At 38.9% G+C, this 24,791-nt stretch overlaps 1 protein-coding gene across 6 annotated transcripts in view; it reads left to right on the forward strand.

The window, feature by feature from the left end:
* IMPG2 (interphotoreceptor matrix proteoglycan 2) overlaps positions 1-24,791 on the forward strand; it is a 65,891-nt gene that overhangs the window by 10,202 nt on the left and 30,898 nt on the right. For 3 of the 6 annotated variants that reach the window (XR_008448974.1, XM_054061361.1, XM_054061378.1), the window contains exons 3-8: positions 2,815-2,981; positions 13,067-13,098; positions 13,194-13,217; positions 18,243-18,272; positions 22,598-22,650; positions 23,100-23,191. Coding sequence is in view for 5 of the 6 variants with exons in the window: in XM_054061361.1 (XP_053917336.1) it covers positions 2,815-2,981; positions 13,067-13,098; positions 13,194-13,217; positions 18,243-18,272; positions 22,598-22,650; positions 23,100-23,191 (398 nt within the window). In the remaining variant the exon portion in view is untranslated. The remainder of the gene's footprint in view (positions 1-2,814; positions 2,982-13,066; positions 13,099-13,193; positions 13,218-18,242; positions 18,273-22,597; positions 22,651-23,099; positions 23,192-24,791) is intronic. The other 3 variants (XM_054061370.1, XM_054061385.1, XM_054061394.1) reach the window with 3 other exon arrangements.

Here is a 24,791-nt window from a genome sequence, read left to right on the forward strand (position 1 = left end):
ATGTCATTCTGCTTCAGGAAGCTTATTAGTACTCCAGCAGGACTCAGAAATCCCAGAGCAGGATTATAGCTTCATTGCCTGAGGTCTGTGCAGGGGTCATACAGAAATGTGGTCCCTGCCTCAAAACGTTTGCTTCCTCAGCTGCTAAGAAAGTATGCATAACTTGAGGGGGAACGTGACAGGGTGCATAGATGTTTGTAAATTTGGCTAATTATTTCTAGTTAACAAAGTTGCATAAGGAAAACCGATTGGAAGAATCTCCAATACTCCTTACCTAATTACTGTGCCTTAAAGTTAGCTGCCTGGAAGCTGGAGGGGTGCTGGATCAGCAATATACTACTGAGAGTTAATAATGCAGAGTTTAAGGACTGTGTTCTTCTCTAGTCATACATATCAAATGAAGTACAAAGCTAATTTCCATGTAGGAAAGCTGTCAGGAATGTGGTGTGGAAATGAGACATCTGTGTATCTGTAGAGTTCCTCAATGGAAAAATGCTCTCAACTGATAAACTGAAATTTGAGGTAGAGAAAAGAAATTTTTCTCCATGGTGCCATCCAGCATGCCAGAATAAGCTAAGCCTTAAGGATGCTACTGTATGCAAAACAGTTCCTTAAGGTTGTTATTTATGAACTCTTTAAAGAAAAATATCCATCTTTTGTTTGAATGAAGGGATGTTTCCATGAGATCTATGTATTAAGTTTTAGACAAGTCTATATAATCAATTTTTGGAATTCAGAATACAGAGTACCAAGAAGAAATAGCAAGAAGGTGCTGGCTCTGACACTCTGAAGTGTATTTTTAAGCTGATTGAAGAAAATGACTTTCCGAAAATAGATTCATGGTCAGTCTCCTGTAAGGTCTTGCTTATGATGCCAGGACTTTCCCTGAATGCAAAACATTCTTCTCCTGAACTGTGTATCTATAAGTAGAGGAATCCGATTAAGGCCAAAAAGCAGGTTTGTCTGCTACTACTCCAGGCTGGCATCTGCTGCAAGTGATTTTAAGAGTTGTTCTCCTTTTAACGTCATTCTGTTCCAGGACACAAGGAAAATCCTGTAAATCTTCCTTTCTTCCAGTTATCCTAGGTCAAAGGCTCTTGCTCGAGTGTTATGTGACCAACTGCTCTGATTGGCAAAGAGCACATGCAGGATAAGGAGGTTGAATCACATGATGTAGGAGAGGATAATTTAACTCTTAATTTGCAGACTCTGTTCAGTCAGAGATGTCTAGCTCTTTCTCAGTGCATACATGCAGTAGGGTTAGAGATTGACTTACTTTATAGCATATTGTGTTGTGTTACCATCCTGTTTTTCAAATCATTAATGCAATTATAATTTCTGAAACTTATTTTAAATTCCGTATAAAGGTGAATCCGAAGGAATTGTAACTGAAGCCTCTAAAACTTTAAACAGCGCAACTATATGTCTATAACATTAAGCTTCAGCTCTACTTTCTGTAAGGGCTTTTGCCATACTATTTTGGTATTCTAAATTTTCCTAAAATTTGACCCATTGAACAAGGGCAGTTTCACTCAGTGAAAATATTGTTGTTCTTGATGGTTTTTGGGAGACAAGAGTGTTCTTTCTTCCCATCTTCTTTTTTGACTTTAATGAAGTAATTAATTAATTACTTTAAAAAAATCAAGGAGGCAAGTAGTACGAGTGTGAAAGATCCACCAGATCTTCACTGTCAGTCTGAGGTGGTTGGACCCTGGCTGAATGCCATGTGACCACCAAAGCCACTCTGTCACTCCAGCTCCTCAGCTGGGTAGGGGAGAAAAAATATAATGAAATTCTTGTGGACTGAGATAAGGACAAAGAGACATTAGTCACCAATAACTGTCACAGGCAAAACCAGGCCTGACTTGGGAAAGATTAATTTATTACCAATCAAATGAGAGTGGGATAACAAGAAAACAAAAACTAAATCTTAAAACGCCTTACCCCCACCCCTCCCTTCTTCCCAGGTTTCACTTCTGAATCCTCTACCTCCTCCTCTCCAGCAGTGCAGGTGGACAGAGAATGGGGGTTGTGGTCAGTTCATCACACCTGTCTCTGCCACTCCTTCCTGTTCACAAGGAGGATGCCTTACCATCTTCCTTTTCTCCAGTGCGGTGTCCATCCCACAAAAGATAGTCCTCCAGCGTGGGACCCCTATGGGGTCACAAGTCTTGCCAGCAAAGCTGCTCCAATGTGGGCTCCTCTCTCCATGGGTCCACAGATCCTGCCAGGAGCCTGCTCCAGCGTCCCAGACTCCACCTGCTCTGGCATGGGGTCCTCCGTGGGCTGCATGTGGATATCTGCTCCACCATTAACCTCTGTGGTCCACAGGAGGACAGCCTGCATCACCACGGTCTTCACGACAGACTGCAGGGCAATCTCTGCTCTTGCACCTGGAGCACATCCATCCTTCTCCAGTGACCTTCATGTCTGCAGAGATGTATCTCTAACATATTCTCACTCTCCCCTTCTGACTGCCGGTGGCATTGCAAAGATTTTTCCCACTGTTCTTAAATACGTTATCACAGAGGTGCTACCACCACCGCTGATGGGCTCAGCATTGGCCAGCAGTGAGTCCATCTCGGAGCTGGCTGGCACTGGTTCTGTTAGATGTGGAGGAAGCTTCTAGCAGCTTCCCTTGCAGCACAAACCCAGTACACAGTCCCTTCAATGCCTTATATATTTACACGTAGGTGTGTAATCACTGTATTAATATACTGAAAAGGATGCAGTATTTAGACAATACTATCATAGTTACCGACGACATGGAAACACTCCTGTTGTACTAACACTCGACCTTTCTTATGCCTTCAGTATGTCAGGAGACAGTCTGGGAGGTCTTCAAGACATTCTGGGATAGACTGCCAGAGCGTGAAGAGTATCACACCTGGATGAGCCTGTGTGAGGAAGGAACGATGAGTACCTTTGAAATAGGCACAAACTTCAGTCAGTCTGAGGAGCACCGGAGTCTGATTGTGAAGGTGGGTACAGCACTTGGTGTTTTCCCGTGATCAAGACCATAATGTCCCACTGCAACGTGTGGCTTGGCATATGGCAGCTGATAACCCATGGAGCACTTAAAATGGACAGGCATGAGGATCCCAGCTCTTGTATCCACAGTTCTAAGATCAATTCCAAAACCCAAAGTTGTAACTGATCTGATGGAAGGAAAAGTAATGACGATGAAGAGAATGTTGTCTTCAATAGATATGTTCCTGACCAGTTGATGATATCTAGACCCTTTGTCTGAAAAGGCCGCATGACATGATGCAGGCTGTGGCGCATTGCCCTCTGTGGCGTAGAGCACCCTTCCTGCTATGAACTGCACATGGAAGTGCCTTCAGCTGAAATGATGTGCTGAAGCAGGAAGTTCCAATCTGTATTTCTGATGCTAAACTAAAGAAGCCTATCTGAAATGAAACATGAAAATATCATTTCAGGAGTTTGTGGATTTTAAAATTAAGTCCTTAGTACAAACTTAAGTGCTTAACTTCCTATGCATCTAAGATACAGTAGTTATCTTGATTTCTCTGGATAAAAGGTTGTCTTAATATGTATGATGGTTTATGGATCTTCTTTACCATTCCAATGTCTTCTGTTTTGCAAGCTAACGGAAAGATAGTTTTATGAAGAGTAGTTTTAAATGTATGATCCCATAGAACAGTAACATTCTACTAGTATGGATTTTTCATTTCTGCATTTTTAAGGGCTTCTGTGCTAGGAATGCGCACAGGGGAATGGGAGTATGAAAACTATTGTGGATAATGGAGAGAGGTATTTTTTTCCTGAGCCTACATGTTAGTCCTCACAGGTGGATGCTAGCCTAAGTTTGCTTCTATGATGTCTGTTGGTACTGATGTCCTTAGAATATTTTGCAAAAAGATGAAGACTTAACGTGAAATTTTTATGTGCACAGTGGATGTGTCATTTCTCTGTGTAAGATTCTGGTAGTGAGATTATAGTAGGAGCTTATTAAAAGAAATCAGGATGACTCTGGACAGCAGGATAGTGTACCAGCTTCCCACTTCTACTGTACATTTTTACATGTGAACCTTTAGCAGTGGAGTCAAATGAAGTGCTCGGTGTTTGATGGCTTATTCAGATGGCTTATGTGTAAGTTGGGTTTCCTTTCTCCTGTAAATGGGTATATGCCCTCCAGTACTGCAAATTCTGGAAAATAACTGTTCATCCTTCCATTTGCTTTCAGCATAATTGATAAAAAGTGGTGGTTATTTGGCTGATTTGATGGGAGACTAGTTTGTGTCAAGGAGGGTTGAATGCTGTCACCGCTGTCCTCCACATAAAATGTCATAAATCTATCAGGTAATTTTTTTTTAAATAAAAGCCTGAATTAAATTTAAATTAGATTCAAAGACTGAATCCCCCAATCAGCTAGCATCAGAAGATGTAATAGTGTATTTTTTAATACATATGTAAGAAAATGGATTTAATTGCTAACTCTAGTACTGACTCACCTTTTCTCATATGTACTCATGCACAAAATGCTTGTCAGAGTGTGAAACTTCTTTAAAGCAGCTCTGAGAACATGAAGTCCAAACAGATGCAGTGGTTATGACTCAGCTTTTAACAACATCCATCCTCCTGCTAGTTACTTGCCCCAGTCTGATGTGGTAGTAAGACCTGGGGCTCAGCCTGTAGATCCAAGCACACTTTCTAAAGCACTGTCCTACCCTCTTGTTCTTTCCACTTTGATCAGCGAAGTTTTCCAAAGTTCCACAGCTAAGCTCTTCCCTTACTTTTGAGATATTTTTAATTTCTTTACAGCATGTTCATTCAGTTGTTCATGGTCAGTTGTTGACATATATATTTTTTCCTTTCCTTAGGTTTGATCTATAAAGTGCTGAGTACTTCTTACCAAAGAGCTGTCATCATATCTCAGGGTGAACAGTACTCTGTAGTGTGCATGTGTGATACATGTGAATAGTCCACATTCTCCATTGCTTGGAAGGAAAATTAACTTCTGCCCGGCACTGTAGAAAAGCAGTGTATGAGGTTGGCAGTAGTTCTTTGTCTGGACATTGCATGCCTTATTAAATATGACTTGTTTCTAACCTTCCTTTGCTCTCCAGTGACTGAGAATAATCTGTGGTTAATTTCAAACATTTTGTTTAGAGACTGCAGCTGATGAAAGTATTTCAGATTTTCTTTTGGTATATATTGGCTATTACTGCCACAGCATTGATCTGCCACCTCTTTTATAATTGTATTTCCTAGAAATTTCTGGCAGCCTTATTCTAGAGTGTCTTTCTGTATGAATTTTTGGTAGATGGTAACATGAAATTCAATTTTTAGAAGTGATGCATGCCTTGAATTTTCCCCTTCTCTCTCAAAAGGAGTTCAGCATATCTGAAAATTAGGCAAAATGAATCCATGGGATTTGCTTTCAGTAAACAATATCAGCAAACTGACTACTTTCTTGCTATTTTTATTGTAGTGTGGAGTTTCAGTTTTGAGTAGTATAATAAAACAACACTTTATTAGCCTTCCTTCCTGGTTTTATATCTTACCATTTCATCTAATCCTTGGTAATCACTGTCACGCGTCTACAGATTTTGTAATGTCTGCTCCAGCTTAGTTCATGGAAAGGAGAACTCTGTTTCTCTTGCTTTTGACACACTTTCTTACTGGGTATCAGACGGAACTTAGACCAACTCTGGTCCCAGCCCTCACACTTCTTCATTGAGGTAAAATACATTCAGTCGCTAGTCTGTCAAAAAGACTTGACTAATGTGGTGGAGGTGAAGGCATACATAACTTCTTTTGCTAATAGGTGGCTTCTCGTGGTAGGGAGGGTGCTTCAGAAGGCGATGCTTTTGCTGCCATATAATAAGCAAGCTATGTGCCTAATGTTGTCTGAGAGAATTAAGGCCTGCCTCTGTGTGAATGCCTATACACATGTGTATGTATAACCATATTATACAGTAATAAATAATACATATACAAAGTTTTCATCAGATTCTTAGAGCAAATCACCTGCCAGTTTTTCCAAAGGAACAGGTGAACAGATTTATGCCAACCATCAAGAATTATTTTAAATATTCCCTCCCTTGCTCCTCTCCCCTCCAATTTCATTTTACTTTCTGTGAGTTTATGATAAATGAAAGTACTTTACATAGGATGAATACTAGCCTAACTAATTTATTTGGATATTAAATAGGTTTACAAAGTTTGGGATTATGTCACCCCTCCATCTCTTTTCAAGTCTTAGCATAAATGGAAAAGGATAAGGTAATTCTGATCCCAAGAGAAGTTTTACTTGCAATCTATTTCTTCATAGAAACCTTCCTTCATATAAATTAACTTGACATGTGTTCCTTACTGTGTAGCTGTATTTTAGGGGTCATATGGCTCTGTAGTATGTAGAACGTTCTCATTCTTCCCATTCACGCCGTAGTTCTACACTATGGGACACGTGTGACTGGAATTCTGATATTGCCTAAACATACCCCCACTCTGCCCTGAAACTGTAGTCATGTTCACGCTTTTGCTGGATAATTTTTTAAAAATCCAAGAAAGGACAAACACGAACAAAAGCAACTATTGATTTTCCAGGAGCCTTGTCCTTCTTGCTACAAGATTGAAGCAAGGCTGCCAAAACAGCACAATCTGTGCTATTTATAGGAGCATTTACAGCTGGCATATGATATTCTTTGTAAGATGCCCACATAGCTGCTGGGCACATTTTTTTTCTTTATAAATTACTGAAATAATGCAGCAGTTCTGGAGTAGCTGGTCAAACTGTTTTGACACCTGCTTTCCTGAGTTTTCTGTCTTTAAGAGTTTTTTTTTCTTCTATGTGTTCTGGGAATTCTACAAGGAGAGCTTTTTTAGCTACAAAAATTGGCTTTCTCACCTATCTCTTTTTACAATTTTTCTTTAATTGTTTGTTGCTTGTCATGTGAAATGAAACCAGAGGTTTGAATTTTCATATGCGGCCTGTTCTTATAGTAAATAAGGAGAGTCAGTTGCCAGTGTTTCCCTTTTTTCTTCTATTGACTGCTGGGACCTCCTCACCAGGCACCCATTTCAGGAGGTGGTTTGGGTGTATGGTGACCTCCCAAGCTGACCTACCAGTGCTAAGAGATTCAGCAGAGCCATACAAACTTCTGCTTCCTCTGTGACCTGTTAGGACTGAGCAAAGCTGCAGGGGACAAAGTTTGCATTTTTCTTTTCTATTTGTAATATTTCTAGACAATGGACTTATTTCAGATTCAGAAACAAGTACTGTAACAGTCAAAAGAACATTTTTGTGGATTGGCTGTCTACTGTGTTTCCTTAGCATTGTGAGAGATCTCTTAAGGTTCCTGTGCAGGTTTTGGACATTCATACAACTTCCATAGAGGCATCTGCTGCTGATAGTAATTAGGAACAAGAAATAAAGCTAGGTGGACTGAAGTCTCAACTCGGGTCAAGTTTTTTTCCTTTTCTTTTTTTCCTTTTCTTTTTTTCCTTTTCTTTTTTTCCTTTTCTTTTTTTCTTTTTCTTTTTTTCCTTTTCTTTTTTTCCTTTTCTTTTTTTCCCTTTTTAAATCCTTTTAATTTCAACAACACAAAGTTCTGCTACTGTTTCAGCCAGAATGCGACTGGAAAAGATCTACACCACCAACCAGATGCTCTTCCAAAGTGTATTTGTTGAAGAGATGTGGAAAATTCAGAAAACTTGTGGGTTTGTGGTGCCAAAACAAAATTTTATGCAGCTTGAGGCTCACCAATCCGTACCATTTACAGAGCAATTAATGTAAGAAATTGCAAGCAACATTTTTGTACAAATAGCATCAGAAGATGCTGCACTGAATGTTTAAATGTGAAGGAACAAAGTTAAAAGAACTGAAGATGTGAAAGAGGTTTAAAGAAGTAGCTATGAAGTCAAGCACATCCTTATATAATTGATGATTCTTTAAAATCAAAACCAAAACCACAATGTGCAGAATACACTGCAAAAACTCAGCTTCAGTTGAAAGATACTCAGTTGAAAAGATATACCTGCTGAGGATTTCTGTATAGCCCATGTGTATAACAAGGCATTTCCAAACAGTGTTGGGCAAATGAAACACGTCACAACAGGGATTAGGTCATGAATCCTTTCCAAAGGAAGCAGGGCTGTGGTTTTTGTTACTGGTGAGAGGCAGATTCATGCTGTGCACAACTTTTGGTGGGGCTGAGACCCAGGAGTTAAGCTGAGAATTAGCCACAAAAAGGAGGTTGTAGTACTTCATCTGAGAACAAAAAGGCAGGCAGTTTTCCCAGGAATCCCCAAACAGTCACAGGGTGTGCTTGCCAACCTAAAGGCAACTCAAAAAGCTCCAGAGCCAAGAAACAAAACCTACAATTCTGTTGACTCAGCAGTACGTTTGCTTAGTATTGACTTCTAAGCCCAACAGCAGCTCTTTTTCAGTGTTTTTGGAACACAGACTAACTGCTCAGTGAGGGAGACTAAGATGAAAGGGACAGGAGGCAACTCTGCCTCAGGATACTATAATGGGTAGCATAACAAAATGCCTTCTTTGCATTCTGAAATTTGCACTTAGCAATGTAAAATACATTATTTTTCCTGAATTCTGACCTCTGTTCAAAGGTGAGATGTAGCATCTCAATGACATGAGTAATTCATAATCACTCCCAGCATTGTAGTTTCTGATCACCTCATGCAGTTCATAATTTTGTCTAAGGTTCCCCTGTGGCAGAAAGACCTCTTCTGTTGTTTCTCCTTTTCCTGTTCTGGGATCTTCTTTGCTTATCATTGCCTTTCTCTGTATAATGAAATGCCCTAATTGCAGCTTCCAGTATCTTTTTGATTGCTAACTTGGACACCATAACATTTTTTCTTTGCATAGAACATCTCCAGTTTCTTCTAAATCTGGAAAAAAACAGATTTCTCCTGTTCCTTCACTCCCTCCGCCCATCCCTTGTGGATGCAAAAAAAAATAAATTCTTCTATTGCCTACCTTGAAGCCATTATGTTAGTTTTCCTTCACCCCTTTTCTTATCCCCATACTTATTATTCTCCTACGGACTTTGGCTCTTTTTGCATTGCAAGTTTTAGACTCCTCTAACGTAAGGAGAAAAAAACCTTCACCACATATATATACAAATAGATTAATTGGCTCCAGATCTGAGCTCCCTCATGATTCCCTCTGTGTTAATTCCCTCTCTGATCATTCGCCTGTTGTTTCAGCTTAAATCTTCCTTTTTGGTCTCTCTTTGACACCTCACACAGCACAAAAACTGTCATCTCAAGCTCATCTTTTTCCAGGCAGAGTTCAAATGCAATATTTCATCCTCATAATCCTTGTCTGATCAGCTTCTTTACTTTGCAAGCCTGTAGTTCTTCCTTGTTTTCTCTGTTTTTCACCTCATTTCTAGATAACACTGCTTAGCACATGCTGAAGAATCACTTCTATGTTGAGAGTTCACCTCTGCTGTTAACTCCTCCTGGACAGACTGAATGATTAGCTTGTTTCTGACATCTTACTCTGGATCTCCAGCCTACATTTCAAGTTGAACATGGCTAAAACTATTTCTGTTCCACTAAGTTTTCCAAGCTGTGTCTCCTCTTGCTCACTGGAGACCATATTTTTACCTCATTTTTCAGACTTGTGGCTCAGATCATTGCTCTCCATCCTGGCCTTTCCCTCCAGTTTCACATCTGGACATCCATCTCCTTGGGTTCCTCACAGTGTTTTGTCTTTGCCTTCATGAAAGTGTAGTTCTGCCATGCACCACGATGGTGAATTAGTACAGGCAAAGAGAGAATAATTTCTTGGTATGACTTTCCTGTTGGAAGCTACATGTACAGGTGAGTTAAATCAAACATGCTTGATAGAATCCTACACAGATGGGATTAAACTAATATGAGATTAAGATCTCCTTGACATTTCCTCCACCTTTTTTTCCTGCCTGGAATTATCTCTGACATATTTTGTCTTCTGTGCATAATGATAATCTCTGTAGGACCAGAAAAGAGTATCCTATATAATTTCTTTTCTGCAAATTGATGAGTTGACAGAAGTTCATCCATCCAATTGGTACTGTATGTCATTTGTAGTATAGTGGTAGCCTGTATTTATTTTTATGGACTTATTAATTCGTGATAAATTTTCATTATATAAAACCAACTGTGGTCTGTTGAGAAAGGGAAGCAGCAGTGCAAATGACAAAAAACTCAGGTCCCAGCTTTGGAAGGATTAGTATAGTAAGGTTGTGAAGGTCTCACTTCGAGAGAACTAATTTTACATAAAGCATCTGTCAGAAGTAGCTTCACTGAGTAAAATCCATCCCCTTGAACTTCAGTGTGGCTGCTTCTACTATGTAGAACTATTTATAGATCAAATATTGAAAGGGTAAAGATGTTAATCCTTGCAGTTCCTTGTTTGGTAGGTATGTTTATAACTCCGTCTTGTTAATTAAGAAATTGAGTCAGAGAGGTAAAGTGATTTGGCAAAGGCTATTCTGTACTAAATGAGAAAGCAAGCCAGTATTAGAACTCCAGAGCCCTTGGCTTCTAATTAGCAAAAAAAGATGCCTGTTTGCCTTGAAATTAAAATATGTCGGTGCTTGTCCCCATCCCAGGCTGGAATGCAAGTTAGACATTTAAGAGAGAGGAAGGGAATCACACTACAAGCTATTGCAGACGGCGCCAGCTTTGCAATAGAGGGATGCCTCATTTTCACAAACTCATTTCAGAAAAACCTCTTTTAACATAAAACCAAGTCTTAGATTTCAGTCTGTGGGACTGATGCAAAATGTGTGAATCTCTTTTTCAGCCCTCTGTAGATTGCAAGAAACTGAAGACTGGGTATTGAGATTGTACTTTCCTTTTGAATTTACTGTAAACCCTAAGATTTTACCTGTGACTAAAAGCTGCAAGATGATAATAATCTCTGCTCAAGGTTTGCATTCGCAAATGGGTTTTAATGGATGGCTGACAGTTCTTTTATCAACTAATTTGTAATTTGTAGTTAATGCATTTTTGTTGTTGTTTTTGCAATAGCTTCACTGCATTACATAGCTAGCAAATATAAGGGTGACAATACTTGCCATTATATCTCAAAGTTGCCATTGAATACAGAGGGAGATTTTGTTTGACAAAAGCTGCTGAGTCAGGTAATTTAAGCAGACATTTAAAGCATGTAATCCTTCAAAGTTATATTATTTCACAAAAGATGTAACTTGCAATGAAGAGATAATATTGTGTCGTCAACTAGGTGAATTAAGGAATAAATCCTCTGCCCCGCACAGAGGCTGTCATTCAAAGCCAATGATACAGTATTAGGCTTTGCTAGTTTACTATAAAATCGGGTGATAACTTAGTAATTTGATAACTTTTTTTTAAAAAATGCCAAGGTAGTTTGTCATGTTTGTTGTTCTAGGCTTTGTCCATTGAAATAATAATTTAGCATTTCAGGTTTGGTTCTTCTAGGTTCTTTTTATAATTTGTTGAATAGAAGACTTGGGAATAACAAGGCATGCTCGTTAAAGCTCGGGAAAGCTGGTTGCCACCAGCTCCTCAGGCTGCCCTGCAACAGAGCTTTCGCCAAGGCATCCATCACTGGGGCATATCTGTTTCCTTGCTCTATGAAATGATCAGGACTATACTGACCTCTGCTGTCAATGGCCTTTGTGGACCAGGGAGTAAAGCTGCTGAGTGTGAGCTACTAGGTGGTATCAAAAAGATGTGCGTGGCCCCTAATAAGCGAGTTTGTTTTTAGTAGCACCTACAAACTGCCTTGACTGACTGAATATGGAAGAAGGTCTCTTTTTCTAATGAACAAAGACCTTTTACTATATAGGCTACTACTTACATATAACTTTCCAAAATCTTGTAGAGAAGGAATCAGTCACTCTGTTCCGTGCAGATCCCAATGTGCTAAAGCTGTGTATAAACACTGTATAGAGCAGTGTAATGACCCTTTATAAAAAATACCCAAATTCCACTATGGTTTTATTGGCCCTGAGTTAGAATTTTCACTGTTAAGACTACCTAGTCTTGCTAGTTTCTTGATTTGTCACTTAAAACAAGTCTCGCTGTGTCTTAGTTTTTCTTACTAAAGTATGCATTTAACTCTTTTGCCTTTTCACTCTTCCTTCACAGAAAGAATCATCAGGATATCTTAGAGTGACAGTCCTTAGGTCCCCAAATACACATGGGTGTTTTACAGAGAAGTTTTCCAAGTGGAAATAGTATTTATTAAGTACATTGTAATCTAACTTCAAAGTGGATACTTGGGTTGCTCCATTTTGGATTGAGTATTTAGTGAAAAATATATCTGCATTGATTGTATAAAGAAAGCAAGCCAGGCGAACAAACAAACTCTTAAGCAATCCCTTCCCCCTCAGAGCCAGAGAGAAACAGAAACTTTGTGGCTGGACAATAATCTTCTATAAATATTTTATATTCCATTCACATTGGTACAGCATTATTTCTCAGTAACTATCATGCAGCAAACTCCTCATGATCTCCTCCACTTCTTGTGGGGTTCTTTGCAGAAACTCCCTTAACCCCTCTCTAGAACCAATGGCACCAATACCATGAAAAAACGTGAACTGTGTAGCCCTGCCTTAGTCTTTATACACCCATAAATGAGAAAAAATCATACCTGTCACTTCTATAATCATGAACTATGTTATTTAACCTGTAACTTGTACTCTCAAAAAGATGATTTTAAATCTATGGACAGTAGCAGAAGTAATGTTGTATTTCTTAAGACTACTTGTTTAATAGGATTTTATTGCTAGCCTCCTCTAAGGTGAGAGAACGTTATTCCTGCAGAATAATGCAGGAAAATGCAAAAATGCAGAGCATCTTCTGACAAACCTAGTGGTCTTTAAAACATATGTTCTTGAGTTTGAGTTGTATTTTGGAAATGTAAGACAAATTTTCTTTTCATCAGAGGCTTTGTTAATAAATTTTGAATTTCAAAATGAGCATAGAACAAAGAAAAGGGAATTTTTTTTTTGGGGGGGAAACAGTAGTATAAACTGCATTTCAATTTCTTTTCATCTTATGATACTCAAGTACATTTAGAATTGGTTTGTTTGTTTTCCAGAAACTGTCCTATACAAAGGAAGCAATGGGCAGGTGAGTATCTGTGTGTGCATTTTATTCTCTCTGGAGATGACAGTGGGGCTGAGTTGTGAAGTTTTGTTACATTTTTTCTCTTTTTTTCTTGTCAGCTCCTGCACTGATTGGTCATGTAGGTAAGTAATTTTCCCTTTTTAAAGGCTCCTGATTGGTTCTTTCTCCAGTTCTTGAGTTGATTTGTGCACTTAAGATGAACAAAATTCACCTTTGTGCTAAAGGGCTTACAGCAAAGTGTGGTGAAGTCCTGTGGTTCCTGCATGTGAACCTCTCTCAGGCTGTCCTATCATGCTTGACATGCTCAAAATATCTCAGCCGATCTGGGGCTTGTACTTTTGCTTAAGTATGTCATCACCTTGTTGGCCGTCGGGCACAGATGCAGGCTATTTACCTGAAGAGGTTTAGTGGGGGAAATCTATTTTGGGAAAGAGACATGTTCATAGTTACTTGTATTAATGTTCTTGTTATCCTGAGAACCCTTCCCAGAGGGTTTAAGTTAGTCCCGGTCATTATTACAACAAGCAAGAAAGTATGTTTCTGAAATACTTTTTAAAAAAAAACTTTTGAGAGACGTGCTCTAAAAACAGTTACAAGTGATTTGGCCGCTTGGGCTTCTCATACTTTTAACAAGGCAATAAGAATGAAAACTAGACTGAACTGTGGCTTCTTTTTAAAAAAGCAAACTTGAACTTGACCTGCTATTTTAATGCCTTTTTTTTTTTTAAATGAGAAGAAAAAACAGTTCAAATCATTATTACTCCCTTCCTGCTCAGAACTTAATCTAAGATGTTATTTTTAGAGCAATTCAAACCCAAACAACCCAGTGCTGAACTCATCTAAAAAACTGGCAGGTTCAATTCCTTGCTTTACAGGCCAAATAAAGCTATGACAAATAGCAGTAATTAACTTACTGGGAAGAGAAATCACTTAACAGACTTTAACCCCCCCCAAACTCCCAAAATTAGGTGTCCTTATACTGTTTTCATTACCACAACATTATATATTAAAATTAGTAACATGAGACAATAAGGGCAAAAATTATTCCTAAGAGGTTGGTTTCTCTCTATCCCATTGAGCTGAACACTCCTCTGACATAAGCATTGCTGGAAGCCTCCAGGTCAACTGGGTACCATACATCTGTCCAGAACTTTCTCTGTTGAGAATGCAGCATAGCCCAAACTTCTATTTGCTTTTGTTTTCAAACAGAAAATAAATTGTAAAAAATAATTTTGTTTTTGTAAACTTTGTGGGCGTGATTCTTTCTCATTAGCATCAGTCATTATCTAGACTGGCTCTTTACAGGAATGGGACCACATCTTATTTGTCAGAAAATGTGAATTCAGAGCTACAGTTATCTCAGATTGAATGTTGAAAACTGAAAAAAAAATTATCTTTCTGAAAAAGTTTGAGTTTGAAAACCTGCTGTATCGCTCAATGTGATCATTTAGGAAATGTTAAGATAGAGATAGATATAGGAGAGGAGTTAGAGTCAATGCTGATTAGCGTCACTACATGCACTGGGCTAAACAATCTAACAGTGCAAACAGGCCTTACATTTTATTGAAATGTGGATCAAAATGATTGATGATGTAGTTGCACAAAAGCTATCTTATGTGGTTTTGTGACAGGCTTTAAAGAGGCTCCAGTTGACAACTGGCAAGCTTTACCCAACTCAATTCTCTGAGGGGCTGTATTGCATCTTTCTCAAAAATACACTGCTTTTATCCTAGTATATATTACTTCAGATTAATAGCTTTAGGATGGTGTCTTTGTTATCACTGTCACTTCAAACATTGGTTTTACTATATCTTTTCCTCTAAAAGTTGTTATTTGTCTTGTGCTTGGATATGATAGTGTTTTGTAGCATAGGGTGGTACAGGACTGAAACAACGAGATAGAAACAGATTTGCTTTGGATAATGGAGCACAAGGAAGAAATTAATATAAATTATTTTGGCAATATTAACACAAAATTATTCTAAGAGTGTTCTGGACATCTTAGAGCATTCATGGTTTAAGACGTGAAGTTTGTAAGCTAGCACCATGTAAAACCAAAGCCATAACTGGCTATTGTGGATAGAAGTTGTCCTATCTAACTTCAGACATCTTCCATCAAGAGGAATGAGTGAGCTATCTCAGCATTGCCAACAGCCAACGTTATTATTTCCTGCAAAAATATACTAGTCTGTCCAGTGAGATATCAGAAGAAAATAAACGTTTAAAACGTTCTGGAAGAGGTCAGAGGAAGTATCCAAAATAGGATCACCCCTAGTCCTTAAGGCACGCAGTGTCAAGTCCCTCCTACACAGAAGGAGATGTGGATGTCATTCTGCTATTTTGTGGGCAGTGCTACACCTGCGGAGTGACTACACATGCAGTCACTGTCACATGTGCAGAGAGAGGCTGGTCCAGCGTAGGACAGTGCAGCGATTTGAGCACAGCTGTCTTGCTCCCCATCTGTAGCATCTGCATCAGAACAGGGAACTGATCTAGTCTCACATCTCAAGGGATGGTAGGACTATCCTAAAGCACCAGCTTTAAATGCCTGGCTGAGATGTTCACGTGAGGCTCCCATATTTCCAGGGAAGGACGGGATACCCCTGAAGGTGCCTCGAAGTAGGTGTCTATCAGAGGTGCTCTTACATGTCCTCTGGGGAACTCCCATTTCTCTAATAAATGTGCAGAAGCAGTCACTTCAGTTTGGAGGCCTAGCATTAGGCATATTTCCCACTCTGTCTTCACACTGATAAGAACACAGGAAACCTTGTAGTAGGTTTGTTTTCTAGAGCATAACCAAGGCACAAGAAACTGAGTGTTTTCTTTTTATGAGCTTTGACTTTTTTTTCCTTTTTTTTGCAGTGAAACAATTGTTTCTGTGCAACAACTTCTAAATTTGGGGTTGATCTAGAACAGAAGACAGACACTTGATATCTGTCAGTCATTTTAACCGCGTTACCTTTCTATGTTAAAGCTAAACTGTGCTGAAAAGCTATAAACATCAGCAGAATTGAAGCTGTGACTTAAATAATTTAAGACATCTCATATAATCCCACCTAGATGTCAATACTTATTGATCTAACTGGAAAAAGGTAGTTTCAGCTAGTTAAATGCTAGGATAGTTTTAGTGTAGCCTACAGGAAGGTGGCTTGTACTTGTGTAATTTACTTCCCAGAATAACTCACAATCCGGCATTACTGACAATTGCGTAACAGCAGGATGAAAGTTTGTTCCCGTAAGACCAGTGCACGCATTCACGTAGGTTAAACGCTCAGCTAGCCTGGCCTTTTAAGGGACTGAGGGCTTAACCTAAGTGCCACTGAGGAGAAAACCTCAAATGAAAAGTAATATATGGGGTATAATCCACATGTGCAAAGAGCAGCCCAGCAGACACTATGGAGTTTTACTCAGTTGGAAGTGTGGGAGCACTGCATCAGCTGAAGACTTTTAATGATTGCTTTATTCAGTATGTTGTTGCAACTTTGCATAATTAATTTTACTTTCTCGCTATTTGAGTAGATCTCGTGATAGTAGAACAGCCATTCTAATTCCTAGGGAGTCAAAAGCCAGATCTTGAGAATCAGCTGAAGGCAAAGGAGTAGCACAAAATTGCAGCAGTAGAAAACTAGAGTGCTTTTGTCATAGCCTTGTTTGAATGCTGTCTGCACAATAACATACTGAAGAAAACATAAGGATTAAGGGATAGTTGAAAAGGATTAATATAATGCACTACTTTTTCACTTCTTCATATGTAGCTACTAATGTGAAATTAAATCAACAGAAGCACGCGTTCTTTCTGACTGGTACTTGCAGATGCAGCATTTACTGAAATTAGTCTCAATAAATAATGTCCAGACCTCCTTTGTTCTGTCCAGTTCTGTTCTCTGCTTTGAAATGCATTGGCAAATTCCGGATCCATATTTCATCAGTGGTGGCAACAAAGGCTGATGATGTATCAACTCAAATTTTGTACCTTGTATCTAAATGTGTTTTATCAAAGAAAAAAGTTTGTCTTCTGTGTTGGGATCATTTCAACAGTTCAGCAGTTCTGCCTGTAGTGAAGTAGAAACATACCTGAGCTCCTTATTTTCTCTTCATGTGGACTTGGCAACGATATTGCTAATTTCAGAAATTTTTAAGCATCTGCACAGTTTTACCTCATGTGAAGAGTTCCACATTCCTCCTCTTCGGTTGTGTATTTTGTCTTTTGTGCTCTCTACTGTCAGGTAGAAAATATGAAAGGTTTGTCCTGCTTTAACTAAAAACAAGAGGTCAAAATTCAAGAACTGTCTAAACAAAAAATAAGATAAATATGAGTACAATTTAGAAGGAGAAAATCTGAATACAAAGGCTCAGTCTTGCATTCTGTACTTGGATAAAAATACTTCTGAAATTGCATATCAGACTATAGAATTATTTTCCTTTCCTATGAATATTGAAATAGTAATATTTAAAAAAATTAAATTCTTGCCATTACAAATTAGACTTTAGGACTTTGAAACTAATAAATAAACTGATGGATGTCCAGAAAATGCAGTACAAATCTGAAGATGGTACCTTCTTCAATCACAGACTTGAGTTTGTGTTAAATCTTCAGGAAAAATGTAGAGAAAACTGTAACTGCTGCTACCTTTATAAAATTTCATGGGGAAGAGAAATTGTATCACTGCTGCCCCAGCTGACAGGTGCAGAGTGGTATTTTTCCTTAATAACATGGCATGATTGCACAAAAGAACTCATTTAGTCTCTACAGTTGCCTGTGAGTCAATGGCACACTCTGCGCTATGGTGGATTGGAACCTATCAAGTCCGTTCCTGACATTACGAATGTCACACAGAAGTTCTCACCATGCTCTTCCCTTGAAGAAGGGAAATAGAGGCTTTATTTGTGAGCTGTGTGTGTTGTAGGTGTGTTGAATACATGTGGGCTACCTATAAGCACTGTTTTCCTCAGACCCCTTATGGGTCTTGTCTTACACTTGCCTGGATCCAAGTGTTTAACAGAGCTGTGTGATGTGAATCTTGTTGTTTCTGCCAAGGAAACACAGTGCAGTGTTGTTCATTTGGCTGCTTAGACATCTGCTTGTGCATGTTCCTTCCTGCCTTTCCATACATCTGTGCATGTTTTTATATTTTGCTTACTGCTCAGCCAAGGTGGTCCAGAGCATCACTCATGCAGGTAGGACAATAGAAACTACATTTCATATGTATGTGTCTCAAATTCACAATGAGCTCTTGCTGGAATACAGCCATTCCAGTGGGAGTGGCTTGCTTGTATAGGTATAGTTAAAAATAAAGCCTGAGCCCTGGATTAGTCCTGGGGCAAATCCCCAATATTTTAAATGGTATGGCTCAAGGGGAATTTGAATCTGTGTTTACTTCAAAGAGCATTGTGTTCAGGCAAATCAGTATATGCATTGTCCTGTGTATTTTGAGTGGCTTCCTTAGAGATACCTAGTAGTATTGCTGCTTTTTTTGGGAGATAATAAAGTGAGAATTTGAAAAAGTAAAATGTTAGAGGGAAGTGGAAGGCAAAAAGAAACAGATGCAAAACCAAAGCAAACCCCACCATTCCAGTAAAGCAATGAAAAAAACCATTGTGCGTAAAGTGAGGTTGGCTATAGCACAGTTTCTTAAACCAGCATGTTTATTCTCCTGAGAAAAAGTGGTAACTGTTAATTTTACCAAATTTGGTACTTGTCTGTTGTGATTGGTTACATTGATTAGGGTTTTACTAGGTGTTATTTAAGACCTTGTCTTTAGTTTTCAGCCAGCTGTGATCTGGAGTTTTGTCAGAAAATTGGTTAGGTCTTTGGGGCTTGTATTTAAAAGTGTCTCAGTGCCGGTGAGAATGTATTACCTGGCCTTGACAAAGAGCATGTCCTGTTGCTTCTTAAGGTGACGAGTTTACTATACTGTGAATGACAGTGGCTTTATTCTAACCTTGCCTTTCAACACTGTCATGGTTGCCCCATGGCCTGGTTTGGTCTGTGGTTGCCAGACACCTAAGTTGATGTTCCTAACCAAAGCAGCCTGTCGGAGAGAGGGCTGTTGCTCATTTAAGTCAGTGGCAGTGAGAGTCCTCTGGGACCTTTGAAGCACTGGAGAATTCTATTTTGATTCATCCATCTATAACTAGTAATCTAATCTAGAAGTAGTACTCTATCCTAGAAAACCAATTTTAGGCTATTCTGTTTGCAAACTCTTTTTCTTCAGAAAGTGTGTTTTATATGATAGCATTCTTCTTGTATTTTCTTGCCTACTTTGAGTTTTTTAAAAAAAAAAAACTCGAGCAATTCAGTTAAAAGTGATCTTGTGATACTGAGTGTGGGTGCCCAGGTGCTGGCAAGGAACTGCAGGATGGTGTCTTTGAGGAGAGGCCAGGGCTGCGTTAAGCTGACACGGTTGGTTCCAGTCAGATCTGATGGCCCCACCACAGGGGCACGGCTGAGCTGCTCAAACGTGACGGTAGAGCCTCAGGAGGAGCCTGTGTAAGAAAGAGTGAAAAAACCTGCACAGGGTGAGGATGAAGGAGCAAGAAGAATGAGAAATGGTGGCATAGGAAACACCAAAACTGAAGGTGGAGGAGGAGGCACTCCATGGTAGAGCAGGTATTCCCTGCAGCCTGTGAAAGACTCATGCTGGAGTACATAGATATTTCCTGGAGGAACTGCTGCCCCCGCAGAACCCACACTGGGTAGAGGAGTGAGGCTGAGCCTGGGGAACTGTAGAGGAAAGGTGGTGTTTTAGCCTTTGTCTTGTTCTCAATACTTAAATCTATTTAAATATACAGTAAATTAATTTTCCTCAAGCTGAGTCTGTTTTGCCCATGGAGACAACTGGTAAGCAATCTTCCTGTCTTTATCTCAGCCCACGAGCTTTTAAATCTTATTTTCTCTCCTGTCTCATTGAGAAGGGGAGGTGAGAGAGTGGTTGGGTGGGCATTTGGCCCTTAGCTAAGACTAACTCACCACAGAACAGGATGCACAATTCAGTTTGTGAGATGATTAAATATTTCAGAGATGCTCCAAGTTACAGATCTCATCTGCAGAAGGCTAGCAGGCGTGATGTAGGATCTGCAGTTGACAGGTGCCTTCTGGGGCAGCAGCTGGAGGTCAGAAATGCCTGGAGGCATCTTGAAGTGTAATAGGCATCACCCTGTGGGCAGCTGGATTGAGTCCCTTGAGTCTCAGGTTGAGCATGATTTTTCCTACCATAACAAGTCCTATTCCTTGCCACCCCTTTCTAAAGAAAAAGGGGTCCATACAAGGTCAGCTAATGTTTTTATATGTGTTTGAGTACTTCAGATGAACAGAACGTTACAAATCCTGTAGCAGTGTTATTTCACTGCACATCACTTTGGTTTTGAGTTTTTATTCTCATCTTAGCTGTGCTAAAGAGTTTGTAGTAAGTAAAAGCCCAGATTGTTTCACCTCTCCTGAAAAATTGAATCTTATTTGCTTCTAACAATAACGACTTTAAATATGATGTAGTAAAATGCTTTATTTACTCATACTGTTAATTGGTAAAAGTCTGGTATAGATGTAATCTAATGCCTATTGAAATTGGTAAGAGTAATGCATCCTTATAGTTCAGTGAACTTATTTGGGAAATATTTAATCTGACCAATTAATAATTAAGCAATAGTTTCTATTTCAGTTCTAAGGTGGGGAAAAAATAAGAGAACTAAATTATAACCAGCATTCTTAAGAAAATCTAAATCCATTTAATATGGATTTTTGTGATTTTTTTTTTTAGCAGAAAGGAGTTGATATTTTTTGAATTAGTTACTTGTGACTCTTTATACATGAGATCAGAGAAGATAAGAGAGGACATCTTGTCTAAATTGTACTTGCTAGTAATATACGGTGTTCCAGTCTTGAAAATCATTCCAAGAGTTACTGAGGTTGTCAAAGAATTGGTAGCATTACCTTGTTCTGTGCTGGCTGAAACCAGGTACCAGTGTCCACGAGATGGAAGCAGACATGAAGAAACTGTAGATTTCAGAGCTCACATGGAGCTCATTGGCTTTAGTTGTTCAAGAAAATAAATGAAGGCTCTGTTTAAGCTCTTGAATAAGTATTTTCTCCTTTGTTCATCAGGAGATTATTTTATTTTCATTAATATTTTATAATTGTTGTGTAGACCTCAACTTGCCATTTTAACATTCCTTGAACTTATGCACTGGACTAGCCTTGGCCTCCCTTGGCTTAAATAGAAAATATATCAGATTTGTCTTCAGTTCTGTTTATTGATGACTGTTATGTGGTTGTGAGAGGCAGGGAGAGAGATGGAGTTTCAGGTATTAACACAGTGACACTATCATACGTTTGATCATATGCTTGTGCTCCGGTATCTTTAGTATGTAACTTTGGTTCTGGTTGTCTGGCTGCTGCTGGAAGATTTTGTTGTTTTGAGCGATACAGAGACTGATTATATGTCCTGAAAGAGGGAAAATATCTATTGACTTTGACTGGAGTATTGCTTGAGGACAGACTGCAAGATCAGTAATCTAGTAGTGGAATAAAAAATCATACCTGGCAAGGCTAGGGACTATGGCTCACTTAGTATCAGTGCTTGTATATATTATAGTAAAGTCTTTTTGCTGCAACACTTATTTTATGGCACAAATATGACCAGATCACCAATAAAAAAGGAGTTTCATGAGAAGTGAGCGAAATATCTCAATGCAATGAACTTCAATGATTTTCTGAAGTGATGAAGTTTCTCTCCAGCACTTAAATTTCCAGTCTTCCAGGCTGGGCTGAATGTAATTAAAATACAACAAAGCTGAAAATTTTTTTTCTTCATTCAGGGAAGATTGTTTCTGTCAAAGTGTGTCTCCTAGTCTTGGTGACTTACAGTGGCTCAGGGCTTAGAGAACTGGACTCAAGGAGCTATAAGGGCCATGTCAAAGCTGTTGGTTTTAAGGCTGACAGTCTTCACCTGATTTTTATCTGTTTTTAGAGTTGTTTTGTGTGTGTGTGAATGCAATAATTGGATTGGAAACCGATGCCTTTTGAAGATTGGCAAATAGGCAGAGTAAAAGTCATGATGAAAAGAACCCATCTTCTTGCAGTGATTTTAGTATAGTTATGGTGTTTTAGTGCACTAGAGGGTACTTTAAAAACTGAGCATTTTCTAGGATGTTACAAGTTATCTTTTTGTTTTATCTCTGGTCTTCACATTTACTTCCTTTACAGAACTGCTAGAAGGCAAAATATATTTTTGGTGGGACTCCACCAGCTGGAATACAAGGAAGTCAGCAACCTGGAGAGGCGGGTTATGTATTGTGTGGTGCAAGTCACCCAATGTTTAAGTGGCAAAAGATCACTGAAATATGGGAAAGCCTATGTTTTATGAAGTTACCAGTGAAGTAGTAGTGTGACAAATTTCTTTTGCAAACGTGCTTTTTGGTGTGGCATCAAAATCAAAGATAAATTAAAAACTAATAAGTCTATCTCACCATGTCCACCTTCAATTTCTGATTTTATTTTTATTTAGCAGTAGTGGGACTCCAACTCCAGCTTCGGATGCTGATGTTACCACATTAAGAGGTCAGTTTTCATCTAACTCCTGTCAAGACTGATTCTGAATTACTAGAAAATTGAGAGGATTTCAGGAAGAGCTGTGAATTTTTGCATCTCAAATAATGCTGTTTATGAGCTGGAGATATGTTATATGCTGACATTATTTTGTTATTGTATGAATCACGAAAATTCTACTTGAGAAACTAGTTCTGTGCACTTTTTATTGCACTTAACTTCATGTTTCCAAAAAATACGATTTACTTGGACAGAACATTAACATTTTATTCTGTAGTGCATTTGATATTTTTTCCTCAGACTCTTCAGGTGTTTCATGTGTCATTTCTGTCATGATGATGGGAACAGGAATCAAATTTTACTGTTAGTTTTTGCTTGCTGAACTGCTTTTGTGTGTATCTACATGCACATGGGTATAAAAAAATCCCAAACAAAATAATACTGCTCTCTTTTAAACTCAGATGCTGCTGCCAATGTTCCTCCCCCCCATGAGATCTCCATTGAGAGTCCTGTGGGCGGTACTGTCCGCGAAATCGAAGATGCAGACACTACTGTGAGTGTTTTCATTCAGTTCAGCATTTTGTTGCCTTTCCTAAATAACATTATTTGTGGTCATTTGTATTTCCTAGTACTTAAAGGTGTTGTTAGCATACTGTGTTAGCATACTGTTAACAAAAATTAAGATTTCATAGAAACAGGGCATAAACTTTAGAAAGTTCTAAAATAATTTCCTGGGTCAGTATTTTTTCATTTGCAGAGGCTTTGAAATGCCGCTTCCCGGACAGTGAAAGAGAATAGATCAGTTGAGTTATCAGGTGAGGATTTCACTTGTGACGTAGGACTAGATATGGAATGCCCAGAGCTTCTGAAAGCTCCAAGAAGAATGTAGAGCACCATTATTCCCACAGAAATACAATACACCTTGAACTGCTGCAGCAGTGTTTTGAGGGTCCACATGGTACAATTGTGTCGGATAGCAGAGAGGTGGCCTGGATAGCCCTGAAGTTTCCTTCTCATTCTCAGCTCCTTTTCCTTTCCTGGCATAGGTGGAATTTTATTTTTCATCTTGCAGTCACTCTTACCGTGTTATCAAGTCCTTAAAATGTGTCTGTAAGACTGACACGGCATTCAAAAGTGCTGACCACCACACAGGTCCCAGGGAAGTATTTCCTTCCAGGAAACATCTCCTCTGGATTAAAATTTAAGCCGAAAATCTAGAATCCATCTGCAGGATTCATGGGCCTACATGACTGAAGAAAATTTTGCCAACCAATGGTGTGAATCAGTTGGCTTTTGTCTTCTTATAAATGTGAAACTCTCAGTGGATTTACTGAGAAGCTTACAGAGCTGCAGATGCTGCATATAAGTAGAAACTGATTTATGGTACTGACTTCAAATGCCCTCTGCTCTGTAACCTGGTATGGCCACAAAACAAAGCTATGCCAAAGTATACTTTCTTCTAGAGCTTTCAGGGTTGACTGTGGAGCTCTGATATTGTGCTTCCAAGAATAAATATTGAGTATGAAACAAGCAGACAGCTTCTGACTCAAGTCCAGGGTCTGACTTTATATTATATACCAAGGACACTTGTGGTTTGGTGCCATGTACACCATTATTCTTTTTTGAAATAGAACTGCCTGAAGTATTTCTGCCTGAGCAGAGAATAGAATCACTCAGTAAATCAGAAAGAAACCAGAATTAGATTGCTGCTGCTATGGTGTTTTCACTCTATACAGTTACATCACACCTCATCATCACTCTGAGCAGCCAAAATGCCTTGCAGAATACAAGACCAAGAGTGAGCAAAGCTCATCAACCGCGCTCATATGTTGACTGTACTTTTGGCTTTGAGGGACTGATAAATGATTCAAACTACATAGTGTAACAACAGTCATATAGTAGCAGCACATATATGCCTGCCAAGTATGCATCTCTCAAATGCTAAATAGCTTTAATTAGTGTACCGGTCTTTATGTTCCTTAAGAAAATTATCTAGTTATAAAAGGGTTGGGGAGGGGGGAAGAGGATTTAACTAATAATTTTTAGAGGGTCCCTAAGCAACATATGAGTGGCTCACTTGTGGCAGCTAAACTTTGTGGAGAAAAATTTTTCCATTTCCTGCACCATTCACAACGCAGGCTGCAGTTTTTATG

This window comes from Cuculus canorus, chromosome 1 (assembly GCF_017976375.1).
Source record: "Cuculus canorus isolate bCucCan1 chromosome 1, bCucCan1.pri, whole genome shotgun sequence".
Taxonomy (NCBI): domain Eukaryota; kingdom Metazoa; phylum Chordata; class Aves; order Cuculiformes; family Cuculidae; genus Cuculus; species Cuculus canorus.